Source organism: Lampetra fluviatilis, chromosome 10 (assembly GCF_964198595.1).
Source record: "Lampetra fluviatilis chromosome 10, kcLamFluv1.1, whole genome shotgun sequence".
Taxonomy (NCBI): Eukaryota; Metazoa; Chordata; class Hyperoartia; order Petromyzontiformes; family Petromyzontidae; genus Lampetra; species Lampetra fluviatilis.
Genome location: NC_136284.1, coordinates 6,160,223 through 6,176,898, shown reverse-complemented (window position 1 = coordinate 6,176,898; position 16,676 = coordinate 6,160,223). Strand labels below are relative to the sequence as shown.

Here is a 16,676-nt window from a genome sequence, read left to right as displayed (position 1 = left end):
CTCGCAGTGTTCGCATGTCTATTTGGTGGTCAGAGGATTGGCGTCGGTTTCACTGTTCCGGTTATGATTCGCCAGTGAGGTTACGGAAGTCTCCCATGCAAGAGATTAAAAAGTCTGAAATGGCTTATCATCTGGTTAAATAAGGAATAACTATTGCTTGCTCAGTGTTGGCATGCATGGTCAGATTTTATTTATATCGCGGCTGGATTCAACTGCTGTATGCAAATCGTTTGTAATATCTAGCTTCCAATACAAAATTTGTTTGAAATTCAATCCATCGTGTTTTTTAGGTCAAGATGAACATTTCAACTCACAACTATAAATTACATTTAACATTTGCTGCATTTTGTCGGTCTGAGTTCTGTAAATTAAATTGCCTTGTATAAAAGAAGCAACAAAAGGAAATTTCGACAACAAACTACATAATTAAATGGCCTGTTTTGACTGCCAAATTTCTTGAGGCTGAAAAGACGATTGAATATAAATGATTCATTCAACATCTGAGTCTTCACGAAACAGCAACCATTGCCATATCTAAACTCCAGCCAGTTTGAAGCCCTTGTACTAATGCAGAGTTTTGCAATTGAAATCAGTAGACGTCTTTAAAGTACCACGTTGTTCACACAAAGCACGCGTGGTGATGTGGACTTAACCTGGATTACAAGATTATAATTCAGACATTAGCACGTGCTCCGCAATTAAAATTCACACTTAAACGCCAGCAGTTTAAGGGTTAATTTTTTTTTCTATATATAACAAGCAAACGCTCGTGATGCGTGAATGTTAATGGCCTTTTGGAGTTGCGCATGTGCTGGGGTATGCTGCAAACAGTGTGGTGCATGCCAGTCGCATGCCATCAATAATGTTTAATTTTACGAGCACCCTAGGTCCGACGCCAATTTGCGTATTCCACCTAGCTGACGCCAACGGAATCAGCTGCATTACACTCGATACGATTAACAAAGCTCTGTGAGCAATCACCCAGGCATTTAATTCCAAAATATGCTCCAGGATTTAAATGTATGCCAAACACATGCAGTGCAGCCTCGCAGCACTGAGATTAGAGTTTGACAAATTAAGTTACCCATTAGATCACAATCACTGTGCGCATGTTTGCATGAGAGATCATTTTCTTGGTATTTTCTTCTCTTATCTGTGCTGTCTGGATGTGAAACATTCTTGATTGTGTTTACCCTTTGGATATCAAAAATATAATTCGTTTAAGCATATTATGATTTTATCTTCGAAGCTCCGTCAACGCATTGCTCAGTATTGCTATACAATAAAGTGACATTTATAATTTATAATCTACAGAGAATGTGACAGTACTGTGCCAATCACATTTAATGTTGTCACCACATCCTCGTTATAACGACTATAATCACCGAGGAATGTCTGTCCTTAACGCGCGTGACGGGGCTCCACATCGACCAGCCCCCTCATTAATATTCATGAACAGGTGACGTCCTCCAAATGGACACCCCCCTCCCCCTATTAATAATAATTAGCGGGTGACGTCACTCCACATGGGGGGCGAGGCGCCTCCTCCCCCCTCCTCGGCGTCAACTCACAACCCTCACTACAAAGGCAGAACCCCACGTCACGTGTTCTCCGTAACGCTATTGAGACATCAAAGTAAAAAAGACGTCATGATGAACATGGGATCATAACCTTTAAATGAAATAAGTCTGTGTCACCGCACCCTGACAAATTGCACACGCTTGGATGCAATGAATATATCACGTCGTGGTCTGATTTTCGCTTGCAAGTTTTAGATTTACTGAAATACACCCGTCCTTGGACGGGCAAAAGGCTAGTTAACTAGATTTAAAGTTGACCTAATTGTGCACAGAATTAGATCGTCTTTAGTAGGTGTAAATTTCTATATAAAGCCACAACAGCAGATCATTTTTTTTCTCACCTGAAGACGGCCGCTTGTGTTTACCGAAAAAACCTAAGAATACGTCGTGTTTTATTTGATTCTTTTTTCTACCCACGTGACTTTACCGAAAGAACCAGAGAGTATGGATTCCTGCAGTCACGAAAGCTTCAAGTCAAGATTAAAGCATTTATTATACGTGTTTTTTTCTACAATAAAAAATAATTTACAGCCCTTCGGCAACCCACTGCCAGTCGGGTGTGGGGGTCGCATGACCGTATCTCAACCTCCTGGTCAGTGTCAGGTGGTGGACAGGGGTCGAGGATGAAACTAAAACTAAACTAGATTTGAAGCTTTCGTGACTGCAAGGATTCATACTCTTAGTTTTTTCGGTAAAGTCACTTAGGTAAAACATTGAAATTAAAATTAATAAAAATGTATTGATACAGCAAATCTGGCTGTGACGGTCCCACCTGATGACGGAGACTTGTGTTGCCTCCGAAACGTCGTGATTTATTATTATATTATTTTAATTTATTTGTATTTCAATGTTTTACCTACGTGACTTTACCGAAAAAACTAAGAGTATAAAACTAAACTATTTTCTTTTTATTTTACGAGGTAAGGCCAACTGAGCTAAGCAGCTCCCTGTCAGAAGCGACTTGGCTATTGTAAATGATTACTCAACGAAGTGATTTAATCCCGTGGAAATTTATAACAGCTTAATACTCAAAACACACGTTTCTAAAATGTGGAGGAAAAAAACCCCAGGACCCTGAGAAAAAAATCACGCGACCGTGGGGAGAGAGAACATGGAAACTCCAAATATACAGGGATCGAACCCACGACCTCCTGTATACCAGGCAAGAGTAGTTAACATCTCGCCACCATGGCGCCCAGCACAAGTTCATGTCCCACTCTCCACAACTATGAGCCGTGGCCAGGATTCAAAGTCAGGTTTCCAGGTTCATCCAGCAGTGTACACTATACCACTATTCCCACTCAAATGATGATATCAGTTGTTTGTTTTTCCAGGAATAGCTCAATGGGTCTCAAGACTATTTCTTAAGGAGGGTCCTGTACTGTCATGTTTAACTAAATTGCATTGAATTTCGATTTAAAGCTTTCGTGACTGCAGGGATTCATCTTCTTGGTTCTTTCGGTAAAGTCACGTAGAATGGAAATAATAAAATAATTAAAATAAAACAGAATAAAATAATTCTCACGACGTTTCGGCCAAAACGCAAGCAGCCGTCCTCAGGTGAAGAACAGGTCTGTCGAGAAGACAGAGTCTGAATGACTGTTCTTCACCTGAGGACGGCTGCTTGCGTTGTGGTCGAAACGTCGTGAGAATTTTTTTATTATGTTTTATTTTTATTATTTTATTATTTCCCTTCTACGTGACTTTACCGAAAGAACCAAGAAGATAAATTGCATAGATGAGAATTTGAAATGTAGGATGAAACTGGGTTTATGCGGAGAAAACCAATGCACATGAGAAGGATACCACTCCACACACAGATATCTCACACATTCATTGCTCTGCTGCCATGTCTTGGCTACCTCGCAGCCTAAGCCTACAACACCTACTAATTCCCATGCAGTCTTCCATACCAGACTGATTAGCCGCAACTCTGCTTAGTTGCTGAGATCTAACGAGATCAGGCACATTCATCACGGTGATTTGGTCACAGGTACACACAAGGTGTGGAAGTGAATCCAGGTTGCAATACAATTCAACAAAACCTTTCGCCTTCAATTAATCGATTGTCCACATCTGACAGTGACACAAACACAACGTGTCACGCTGCACATTTGTCTCCTGCAATCGCCACTGAAGCGTGGGATACGTCCACTTTGTGGGTTCACGCGCGTGCCTCGTTCACTTATTTAATGCTACAACTATGCCAGATCTTTTAACGGCCGAAGCTTTGCGCATTAAAAATTCAACTCACCTAAATAAAATATGAATATGCTGTGCTACAAAAAATCACTTACATTTTAAGGCAGTTTTTAGATTTTTTTTGTCAATGTTAAATTTAAACCTGAGAAAACGTTAGCATTGGACAAAGCAATGCACAGCTCATCAGGTGGACATTAGCGGTGGTGGCATTAGGCACAAGAAATCTAAGCAAGAGCTTAGGGCTGCAAGAACCTCAAAGGGCTCCTGTTTCATAAAAAAAACCACAAGTGTACCAAAAATACGCTGGCTTTGAGATCCTAGTAAAAATAAAAGCTCATCATTCTAATAACACCTCTGATTAGCACAGCTGGCAATGTTGCGGTGCGAAGGAATTTCAACATACATTTTCCATGCATACATAACACTATCAAAATTGCTTTAAATTTCGATTTAAAGCTTTCGTGACTGCAGGGATTCATCTTCTTGGTTCTTTCGGTAAAGTCACGTAGAATGGAAATAATAATAAAATAATATTAAATAAAATAATAAAAATAATAAAAATAAAACAATAATAATAGACGATGTCTCCCCGACAGACCTGGTCTTCACCTGAGGACGGCTGCTTGCGTTGTGGCCGAAACGTCGTGAGAATTATTTTATTATGTTTTATTTTTATTATTTCCATTCTACGTGACTTTACCGAAAGAACCAAGAAGAAAAATTGCTTTAATTGTAATTAGTTACATAAATGTCCAGCACATGATGTCTGTGGCCACCCAAAATGATGAACCAAAGCAGTCTTTCTGCGTTGGCAGCAGTGGCGTGACAAGCCTGTAATCCAGAATTTCAGACGGCGAGGATTGGTGGATCGTAAACAAATGTTTTGAAACTCACTTCCACTGGGCGTCGAGGTGTCATAACCCCGGCTCGCCACGAGAAGGCAGTACAACAAACATGTGGATTCCAACCTGCACGGATTGCATGGTATACCGTGTTTCCCCCTCGCATGTAATGGGTTTTCTTCGGGTGCTCCGGTTTCCTCCCCATGCAAATACTCATTAATGGGCCGATATCACCTTCATATATAGAGAGAGCTTGGGACATTGTTGGCTGCCGGCTCATCATCTTCTTACTTGTCTGTGGTTCCTCTCCTCGCCTCTGAGTCGTTCTCTCTCTACAAGAGTGAATGAATACCGTGTGCGGCAGAAGTAGAAGTTGTGATATTATTATAATGAAAGGAGATCAGCTCCCCCTTCAGGCAGTCCTCGCCGGACCACACGTAACTGCGCGGTATTTATGGCAAGTAAAAATGACCAGCATTACGTTTAAGAGATGTCTTCCTTGTAAATTAAATTGCGTCTTCCAGTTTACACTCTTTATTACTTTTACTTTTGTTTGTTTTCGTAAAGCTTGTTTTATTTTCATTATTGTTAGAATTTATATAGTTTATCGATTGGCGAAGCACCTTTATAATGTTTTACAGCTCGCTTTATGAGGCTGTTCAGTGAAACTATTAAATTATTTATTTGCAAACTTCACTTCTCCAATCGGCAAAAACACACCGTAGCTGTAACTCAACAGAAAAAAGGGATTATGTTGGTGTCCACAGAGGAGAATTGTGATCAATATAAGCCATTTCCTTGCCTCTATCGTTTTTCTTACATTTTGTCCTATAAATAAAAACAGATGAATCTCGTAACTCATCATCTTCTTTGATGACTTATTTCACACCTCATTCCAGTTATATAAACTTCTGTTATGAAAGGTGTTTTCTCATAAAACTACTGCTCATCTTTGACAGAAATGAGTCGCTCTGGGGATCAGTCACAGCGTGTCGTAGCGGCTTGTGGTCCCATACCGTTGAGGTCAGCGAATTCTTCCTCACATGGTGATGGCAAAGGTGCAGCCCTGAAATATCTTGCCCATGATACTACTGGTGGAAGGGCCTCCACGAGTGTTCAGCTCCAGAGAGCCCCTCTAGAGGGAATGTTGGCCTACTCTTCCACGCTGGACAGATGTTATGAAAGAGGTTGGCGTTCCCACATGTTATCCCAGCACACACACACTAATTGCCGATGGAATAACAGTGGTGTACACATTTGTACTAGTGGGTGGATGGAGGCAGGGGGATTTAATAAACTAGCCCATTGTTTCAACAGCCACGCCAGAAGATCGTACTAGCAATCGCTGGATAGAAAGTCCAGTGGACTAAACATTATACCAAGGCAACATTTTTGGTAGTCATTATAAATTGCTGGCATTCTTCAAGCATAACGACGACGGGCTTAATCAACACAATTTAAACTTCGTTTTTTTGTTGTCGTTTAATGACTTATAGGCGATCTCGCCAGAGCTTTGAATACTTTGCTGGAATGTTTTTTTTGCAATAGAATTATGTTTTCTGCTCCACCGAGATAATACATAATTGCCTTCGCAAATGTGAATGTGCACGCATCGGGTAGGGCATTTATCATGGGAGTTGTGGTGCAACTGTTGAACTTTTCTGCGAAGAAATTAATTGTTTTATTGAGGTCAAATGTTTGAAAGTGAAAGGTTCACCAGGCTCAAGAGCTGGGCACACAGATCGAGCGATCAATGTGGTTTCACCACTTACAAGAATTTCGGACCTGCTTCCTGACTTCAGCATTCATCTCCATTGAGATTATTGGCCCCATCGTGGAAATTCTACATTTCTTTGATAGTGGCTAGTCGTTCAATCCGACAATAACCGGTTACTTTCCATTCCAAACAGTGATGATAATCTTACGGAGGGACAATACATTTTCCACATACCTATTACGTACACAATCCATTTTATTCTGAGTGGCAACAATTACGGGTGTTCTGTTGGTGATACCTGCAATGTACATTTCCATGACCGTGCAAAGTGATGAATGCATAATTATACCGGATGTTCTTGCAATTTCATTGCTTCTTTGTGTTCGGGTGCTCTCACATGTGAAAATTAAGTCAATGACCTTGATGGCCATCACCATTCAAACTTAAAAGTATTTCAGATTAAACACTGTGGACAATAAGCTAAAGAGATGTGCACAGCCAGAATAGAGCTGTCACACATCCTCTGAAGAGCTATAATCTGCCGTTGCACATTTGCATATTTTAAAAGAGATAGTGACTGTCAATTCATGCCACAATCTCCCATGGACGCGGGGCCATCAGCTTCATAAGTGCTGAACCGCATTATGCAGCACTCCGCAAACCCCAACAAAATGTCCAGGACTCTCCCCCCCCCCCACACAAATTATAATTCCCCCCCCACCCCTGCTCATTCAATGCTTCGCACGTCTGTTTCAGTATGGAGACGCGTGCAATTAGACACACACATTGGTTACATTCCCAGCTCGTCTGCCGCACGGATCAGGGCACATATTGCCAGCGGCATAGCTGGAGGACAAGGTCCGCTGCTATATATAACCTCCCACCAGAGTCGAACCTCTCCAAGATAATGAATTCCACTGCCGCTGAATGAGCAGTGGCGGTGTTTGGGAAACAATCATGAATGTTGGCAACGGGCCTCTGGGCTTTCTGTTTGTGCCACGGCTATTACGATCTGGTAGCAACAGCGCCATGTAAGTGTATATTATTGCATCACCCTTCAAGGTTGTCTGACAATAAAAACCCGGGGAAACTCTGGAGCAATCGCTTAGAGCTCTGTTGCTTCAATTGTGTGGACTGGGCCAGGTCGATATCTCAGACAAGTACAAGATTTGGGCACACTTGGTGATTATACAACAATGACGCTGAAATGCTGGCACACAATCGTGGTATTTTATTTCTTCCTGCAATGTATCTGCACAAGGCTCCCTTAAAGGCATCGTTGTAGTTCTATGATATTGTGTGCATGTGTCAAAGAAAACCATACGTCTGAAAAAAGCTAAAACCCTTACTATGATTCAACACCCGCCCGACTGATATAACTGTGAGATATGCTTAGTCAAGCGTTCACAAAAGAGCACTGGATTTCTTCGAAAAATAATGTCTTTACAGTTTGAACTAGGATTCATGTACGCCAGTTAAACAGCGCACACACTGTTTCTGTTCCAGCAGTGTTATGCCCAGCATCTGAGATCAAACTCTCAGGCAATAGCAATGAGTCTCCACATTCCAGTAAGATAACAATTATTCTCAAAGCCAAAAGGCGGCTGGATACTGACACAGTCCCATATTGTTCCTCGGAGAATTTGAACAGGTCTGATGAAAAGTGAGGGAATTTCATGACAGATGTCATTTTGCCTATCTTCTTCAAGAGTCCATCGGAGGTGAAATTGAGGAGTGAATTTTCTCAAGGTTGTTGGAGGAATGTGATTCTACCTTACAAGAGAAGACCACCTTGGGCTGATTTTAGCCAGATCTGTCTGGGTCAGCGAGCTGAAAGATATGGTGTGGAAGAAGTTCAATGTACATACATATCGCCACTTGGCTGAGGTGTTCCTCTTGCTATGGCTGTGGTTCACAGTCACGTGACACCTCCAGCCTATCAACGATCTGAAAATATTCGGTGAGAAATTAAGCCGTGGGACCACCTGTCTATTTTTGTTCTAAGCCCCGTGAAGGTTGACGTGGACACAATTTTCAATGTGCTGCAAAAAAAAGTAGAAATAAATATTTACGGAAACACGAGCTGGCACATGCAGAACGGAGATGGAAATTGTGACTCCTAAGTTGAACAGCAGTCATTGAAAAAAAAATGAGACCTATGGGTTTTTTAAAATCTCTGAAGCTTTCATGTGTGAAAACATTGTTGTGTATATTATATCCAGATACCTTATGGTGAAAATTGCAAAGAAAACCCATGAACAGATAGTCTAAAGGTCCATAATTATTCATATAAAAAGAGCAATTGTGAAAGTAATTAATGGGGACTGAAAAGGGGTTAAAATGTAAATGGAAATATTAATTATTTAACATTCACACACCGTGTGTGTAGTGTGCGCGTGTACATTGCTTTTATTGAAGCAATGCAGGTCAGGATGACACTGGATATAATTCTAACCCATATTTGCCTGATTAAATGCAGTGCATTTTCAGCTATGTGGTTCAAATTGCTTGTTAACTCTCATAATGAAGTACTGTGATGGATTTATTATTTTGAGTTATATTTATTTATGCACAGAGACAATGCACTTCAATGTTTACATAATATAACACGATAATTTATTTATTTTACTTAAAATATATTTATCAATGCATCAGCCGCTCACTGTTGCCACGCTTTGTTTATGCACCAAAGCACACATTTATCTCTCTGTGCGGGTCAGCTCTATTAAGCGAAATGAAGCTTGTTTACAAGAAGGCCCCATTTTGTTTCCGCGGGTATTACCGAGGCCCACGGGAACCGTGCGTATCGACTGCAGCTGTTAATGGCGCTGCGCTACCTGCCATCTTTTTCACAGGCATTACAGAGCGTATCGACTGAGCATTGCCAATGTCATGTGCAGCGTGCGTCAGTGTGTGTCAGTGTATACAGTCTTTGATGAACACGCACTCCGCCCTGAGATTAATGGGCTCAGATTGACCGAGGCCTCGCCTTAGCAGGCTCAGTACCAGGGACAGCGCTAGGAGGCTGATGGGCTGAGCCCTGCACCACCAAATGTCCCTTTGGACGGCCACCCACGTTGGCTCTCCGTGGTAATATCCCTTTCATGGTGGCCCACACAGCAGCGCTACTGGCCACCTCATCCAAGAGGAGCCATCTCAATACGTTCACTGTACTGAACAGCACAGAGTGCAGCTTTCTAAAGTTGGGAAAGTGTTTCTTTTGCTGGTATGGTGGACTGGATAGTGGCATATTTATCGAGTATACAGACAGTGCAACGGTAATAGTTTTTTTACCCTTCTATCTGGCAAGAAAACTGACACCTTTTTACAAGGAGTCATGTTTGCATAGACCGCAATACCTGCAGTCATAATGCAAACAAAAGACATAACTCTGATAATGTGCATTGTCCTTGAAGTTGATTGGTCCACACCCGAGACAGCTTTCCTTAGAGCCTAGTCTCACATGGGTTGGACCAGATGACGCCAAAAGGCGCACAACTCAAAGACAATGTACCATCAGAGTATGTGAGCTCGGGGCAAGCATCTACAATATGGGAACCTCATTTGCCAGTAAAAATATGATAATTGACAGTGCATTTTATCAGAGTTATGTCTTTTGTTTGCATTATGACTGCAGGTATTGCGGTCTATGCAAACATGACTCCTTGTAAAAAGGTGTCAGTTTTCTTGCCAGATAGAAGGGTAAAAAAAACAATTATCATATTTTTACTGGCAAATGAGGTTCCCATATTGTAGATGCTTGCCCCGAGCTCTCATACTCTGATGGTGCATTGTCTTTGAGTTGCGCGCCTTTTGGCGTCATCTGGTCCAACCCATGTGAGACTAGGCTCTAAGGAAAGCTGTCTCGGGTGTGGACCAATCAACTTCAAGGACAATGCACATTATCAGAGTTATGTCTTTTGTTTTCATTATGACTGCAGGTATTGCGGTCTATGCAAACATGACTCCTTGTAAAAAGGTGTCAGTTTTCTTGCCAGATAGAAGGGTAAAAAAAACAATTATCATATTTTTACTGGCAAATGAGGTTCCCATATTATTAGTGCAACGGTACTTGGGTCTATCCTTCTAGATCCCATCTGGGGATGAAGATGGTATTATAGATGTGCATTGGTCACTTGATAACTGTGTGCTCCATCCGATTCTCTGTTTTTGTTTTTGTACTGTTGCTGAAAATCATAAAAGAAATGCCAGTAGCGGAGGGGTGCAGTAGAAGATGTGGGGATTGCCACTGTGTTTGTGGACTCCAATTAAAAAAAAAAGATTTGTGGCTAATATGATGCTTTGGTATTACAGAGCAATTTTACCCCAAACCAGAAATACGCGAGATTTGTCTGCATCACCATGAGCTTGTGAGAAAGCACCGAAGTATGTGAGTGTCACGCCGGAAGCGTGGCACTTGAGCGTTCTGCAGTTTGAGTGCTCACAAACAGCTCTCGACTTACTATGCGAGTCGGATTTCACGAAACTGGAGTTGGCATGACTATGAGCATGTAAAATGGATACACTACTTCAAAAATAAAGTCTTACCATTTATTAAATCTAAGACTGCCTTTAGAGTTGGGGATCGAGGGATTAATGAAGGGGGTGGCATTAGTAGAGTAATCTGAGGTCTTCAAGAGAATTTCCTCTGTAAAAAATACATGTTCCCCCTAAAAACGAATATATGTGCCGCCGAGGAATACATATTTAGTTTCCCTTCCGAAAGTTTGTGCTTGCTTCATTTTCTGTAAGTGACCCTAAACCTAGCCACAAACAATATTCGCTGGTGGGAACGAATATTCGTTTCCCTGGGGGTACAAACATTCGATGGAAGCAAAATGAATTTGCACCGGCACATACCTTGATGGCCTTTAATGGAGGAAGCAGCATAAGTGTGGGTGTTAACAGTCGAGAAAACGACCAGTAGGACAGCCGATTTTACCCCCACCCCCCCTCACTTGATCTGTCTATGGCCACAAATGAAAGCAACTCCAGGTGTGAATGACCCACACAAACCCAACTGTGACGAAAAAGGGCTCTCACGACTGAAATATTACAACCGTTCATGAATAATTCATAAAAAGTTGCATGGTTTATGCATGACCAGTGCATGAATAAGTAAAAATGTTATTTGTTTCACGCAGCTAAACAGTTTCTTAGTGTAAGTTGCAGTCTGTTCGCCGTATTTGATGGTGAAAAAGATGGTGCTCCCCATGCCTTCGCTCATGATTATGCTGCGAGTGAGAAGCATTGCGAATCGCCACGATGACTGCTGGGTGATGAGTTTCCTGGCAACTTGTCAATTTGATTGAAAATGGTATACATTTCACAAGTGAGCTCTAGTAGGTTGAATGGCTTACCACTGGAGTACGGGTGACAGAGGGGGGGGGGGGGGGAGTCAACAACAGGGAAATCGACCCACGCAGCGGTAGCTTTGTCTACAGGGGGATCGGTGGGGTTGGGACTCACGAGTGAATAAATACAAGAAAAAAAAACGTGAACAAACTTGCCCGCTCGTTTTAAACCTTTTAAACTACGTACGGCCAGCTCACTGCCCCTCCATCCGCCGCTCCCCCCGCTCCCCCCACGCCCACGGGTTTATGACCCCCACCAATATTATTCGCCCACCGCTCGCCACTGCAACGCATGCCGATGAGACGTCTTCTCTCCATTGTGAGGCGGGCTGAGTAATGCTAGTGGAGTGTGTGTGTGTGTGCGAGTGCGTATATATCAATCATCATTTTGGTCCCTGTGTGAGCAAAGAGTGGGGGGACTCTGAGAGAGTCCTAAATTGAAGGGAATTATGCGATGGCACATCTGAACACATGTCACACGGCAGCAACGCTGAGCGGGAAGGCGTGCGAGTAAGGGCGATATATTACGTGCAGCTCTGGGGCCTACACAAAGAAATTCACAACACATTCCTGCGGTGGGAGCTGGTAGGAACGTTGGGTTGCTCGGTCAATGGCCAGGGTCAACGGCGGCGTGGTGTATTCCGCAAATATAGCCGACTGTGAGGGCGGGCACAAGCCGGCGTGAGTAGGTTAAACGTTGAGTTTTATAAGGGCACCACGGGGTGACCAGCCCCTCCCCACCCAGCCCCACCCCTCCCACCCGGCACCCAGCCCCATCCTCCCCACCCAGCCCCTCCCCACCCTCCCCTCCCCACCCGGCCCCTCCCCACCCTCCCCACCCAGCCCCTCCCAACCCTCCCCACTCAACCCAGCCCCACACCTCCCATTTTTTGATGCACGACGGACGGACGGACACAATAATCCCCTGTGGGCTGGTGTAACCAGGAGGTTCCTACCAGTATCACACTGTTTGTTTAGCATCTGTTCATTTGATGCGCACAGTTCAACCTGTTTGGCTCGGGCATCCTGTGGGACGTCAGCAAGCACCTACCTGGGTCAGCTCTGCACACAAAGCTCAGGTGTGAAGAAGGTCAAGTTGTTAAGTTCAAGGTGCAACTCTGCAATTGCTCGCTCACACTACTGCTGGTGGATGGGCCTCCACTAAAGGCAGCTCGAGAGAGCACATCTCGGGGACATTGGTCTACTCTTCCACACTGGCCAGACGTCTTGGAAGAGGTGTGAGTAGCCACACTTTACCCCACCACGTGTAATCTGCCAAGCGACTAAACTGAGGCGCACCAAATCCATGCTGTTGAGTGGATAGAGGTGGGGCAGGGAGGATGCCTTGGGACAGGGTTACAACAGAGCATTAGGGGAGTAGGGCAATGGTAAAGAACAATGATAATTTACACTTGTAAGGCGCATTTCATCCATCGATCCATGTGCGCCATTTGTGGTGACCTCGGCTCTGTCTTTCTGTACTATTTTTCTTTACTTATTTTTATTCACCGGGTAATGCCCACTAAGCTTTCTAGCTCTTTTACAGAAGCGACCTGGCCACAAACGGTAGCTCATGTGTACATTTATATCAGTCAAATACTCTCAACGCATGTTTCTAAAAAAAATTAAATTAATAAAAGTAAAATAAAACAAATTTAAAAAATTCACGACGTTTCGGAAGCAACGTGAATTTTTTTAATTTGTTTTATTTTACTTTTATTAATTTAAATTTTTTTTACCTACGTGACTTTACCGAAAAAACCTAAGAGTATGAATCCTTGCAGTCACGAAAGCTTCAAATCTAGAATGTTTCTAAAAGTGTAGGGAAACCCCAGAGGACCTGGAGAAAATCTAGATTTGAAATTTTCGTGACTGCAGAAAAATCCATGCAATCGTGGGAAGAGAACATGCAAACTCCAAATATACAACAGCAGGCGTCAGGCTCGGGATCGAACCCACGACCTCCTGTATACCAGGTGAGGTAGTTAACATCTCTGTAGGCCTGGACGCACGGACACATGGCTCACCGGGCATGTGCACCATACGACAATTGCAATTTTCGACCAGGTATCGCGTCTCGCAGTCGATGCGACACGCTGTGATGCTGTACGTCTCGAAGAAGTCCGAGGAGATGGGCGTGCTCTTACAGTCGCCCCACGGTGGCGGAAGATAAATCAGCTGCGAGGGGGGGAAGGGTCAGGAAGGCAGAGAAAAGGGCACGTTGTTGTTGTTGTTGTGGACGTGGGAATTACGACGAATGAAATGGGATACAATTTGTCGGGATGGTGAGTGAAGTGATGGAGGGGGTGAATGGGGGGGGGTGTGCGAATACAGGATCGGTGGCGGGAGGGGGAAGGTTATACGGGGACAAGGGAGAAAATAATGTGAAAACAAACTATGACGTATAATTATTACCCATTTTCCTGACGATCAATAGAACCAACAGCCCATTTCTGTTGAGTGGCCTGCTGGAATTGTATCTGCAAATGCTGACAGAAATTTAGATATGTTTGTTGCTTTATTTGTTCTACACTGATAAGTCACGTAGCTGATCTGAAAATAGAGCACATCGACACTCGAGGATGTGATGCATAACCCGAGGAAGAATAAGTAACAATCGGCGATTTGTTTGATTTTACTCATCTAAAAGTGATATATTTGTGCGAACTCGCTTAAACTTGCAGGTCGTACTTAAATATCTATTTCACAGTTGCCCGAGGTGCCGTCTCTCAGACTTTTCCTTTGAACAGACGAGGCCTGTTTACTAACCTTGTGTGTGTGTGCGCTTGTATATCTCATACTACCAGATATACCCGGACACGGCCATAAATAATTGTTTAATTTGCATGGAAATTTTCCATTTGTTAAAAGATTACAGCCACGTAAGCGGTGCTGAGACTCGCTGGTGGAAATCGGGCAGCAGTGGCCGTTCGCTTCACCGCCAGGGTTGGAAAAAACACCCAAGATTAATCATGTTTCAATTAATTTAACCTCAGCCTATATTTAAATAGGTGTTGATTATACGCTAAATCGATTAATATACAATTAACGGAATGTTAAACACAGTTTCTCTGCATTAACACGTGTGTAATGGGTTTTCATCCTTGGTGGGTAAGGCACTTGGTCATAAGAACTGTATTTAAATTGTCTTCCAATCAACAGATTCTGAGGATGGTGAATAAGTGGCAACATTTTTTGGAAAATCAGACATTCAAAGCTAATTCATGCTCCTAAGTATTGCATACTTTTAATTTCAGTTACAGGGACTCCTCCACTTACGAACGAGTTATGTTCCAGAAGTCTGTTCGTAAGTCGATTTGTTCGTAAGTCCAACTTTACTCACTGTCAATTCCAAACGTTGTAGGGCATGTACACTAAACACAGGGAATGGCTTTAAAATGTATAATCTCCTGTAGATATAGATGTCATTGGCTTTTCATGTTCTGCAGATGTAGATTCCACACCGCCAATGATTGCGCAGCGGTTAAACGTATAACTCTCAGTCCGAACGGGCAACTGGACATACGGACAAGTTTGTTTCTATCTCTGAAAGTTCGGAAGTCGAATGTTCATAAGTAGAGGAGTCCCTGTACTAATATTGTGGCGCAGTGTTGCTACAGCTCTTTGAGTCCTACGAACATGAATTAAATTCTCAGCCAAGGCTAACATCGATGTCATGTGATGTCTGAACAATTCCTGGCCCTCTCTCCCCTTCTCCAGCACGTCCTGACCAGTGCGGTGAAGTTTGGTCAACCAACCCTCATGGCCGATATGGCGTGAGGAGGCACTGATACAGCAGTGGATTGACACGTTATAATAATATACTATTGTGATATATTATCATCATCACATGGCATTACTGTACATCATCAGTGAATTGAATGGTGATTTTAATACAATCAGGACACTCATAACAATATACAGTAACCTTAACATTTGGATATTGTGGCTGATTAGTATTTCCCTGGCTTAATGTCCGACTTACACACACATGGTAAAGTTGATGCCCAATGAAGACATCTATATGAAGTGGGGTCTGTGCCTGAAACAATATAAATAATCCACTGCTCTTCTGAGCCAACAAATATTTGCCAGAGTACTGGCAGCAAGTAAACATCATAACAATTTCTGCATCATCAAAATAGTTCCAGTTCAGTATTGTTAATGTAAGCGTGGCAGGGTATAGCAATTAAACCACCTCGTTCATCAATTAATTGTCTTGATTAAAGAATCAAACATTTTTTTTTCAGGATGTGGTTAATTGTAATGGGTCATGTAGGTCTATTACAAACAACATAAACGAATACAAAAAACACTCAATTTGAAGCAAGTATGGAGAGCTTAAAATTCGACATCTCTCTGATGTGGTTTCATGTCATGTACTTCAAACCCCCATAACGTTTCAGACAGCTAAACATCGCAAAGCAAGAATGCCTACTTACTGTAGTCGTAGTAGTATTAAGAATAGATAATCAATTTTAATCAATGCCACGTTACACCCATATTGAGCATGTTCACGTGCCAATTCTAAGTGGCCACGAGGAGGCTAGAGTTATTCTCAGACAATACCCCAGTGTTTGTGTCTGAGGACTGTGCTGCAATTGGCAGATCCTAAAGAGTGTATCAAGAAGGATGTGGCCCAGCAGGGGTTCCTGATCCATGTGGCTCTACCTTCTCTTTATTCAGCCCCGGCCTCGTCGAATACTGCAATGAATGACGTTGGGCCGCATTATATCCACGTGAAGGCACCTCTGCCTGGATTACATGAGTAGCCCCTGGAGTGGCTATTTTATTACTTCTCCCTTCCCTTAGTTACACACACAGGGCGTCTAAGCAAGAGTTCCCTGCAGAAAGACCTCTGAGGCTTACGTGTCAGTCGCATCACCACGGTAATGTTTGCAGAACACACACACAGGTCACGTGCTGTGTGTAAAAAAAAACATTACAGGATATGTATTGGATTGCGGCTGTGAGCACGTGT

At 42.9% G+C, this 16,676-nt stretch overlaps 1 protein-coding gene across 3 annotated transcripts in view; it reads right to left on the bottom strand.

Annotated features, from left to right (window-relative positions):
• LOC144934487 (acid-sensing ion channel 1-like) overlaps positions 1 to 16,676 on the bottom strand; it is a 208,458-nt gene that overhangs the window by 14,144 nt on the left and 177,638 nt on the right. For all 3 annotated transcript variants that reach the window (XM_078860300.1, XM_078860299.1, XM_078860298.1), the window contains one exon: positions 13,723 to 13,873. In XM_078860300.1, coding sequence (XP_078716426.1) covers positions 13,723 to 13,873 — 151 coding nt within the window. The remainder of the gene's footprint in view (positions 1 to 13,722; positions 13,874 to 16,676) is intronic.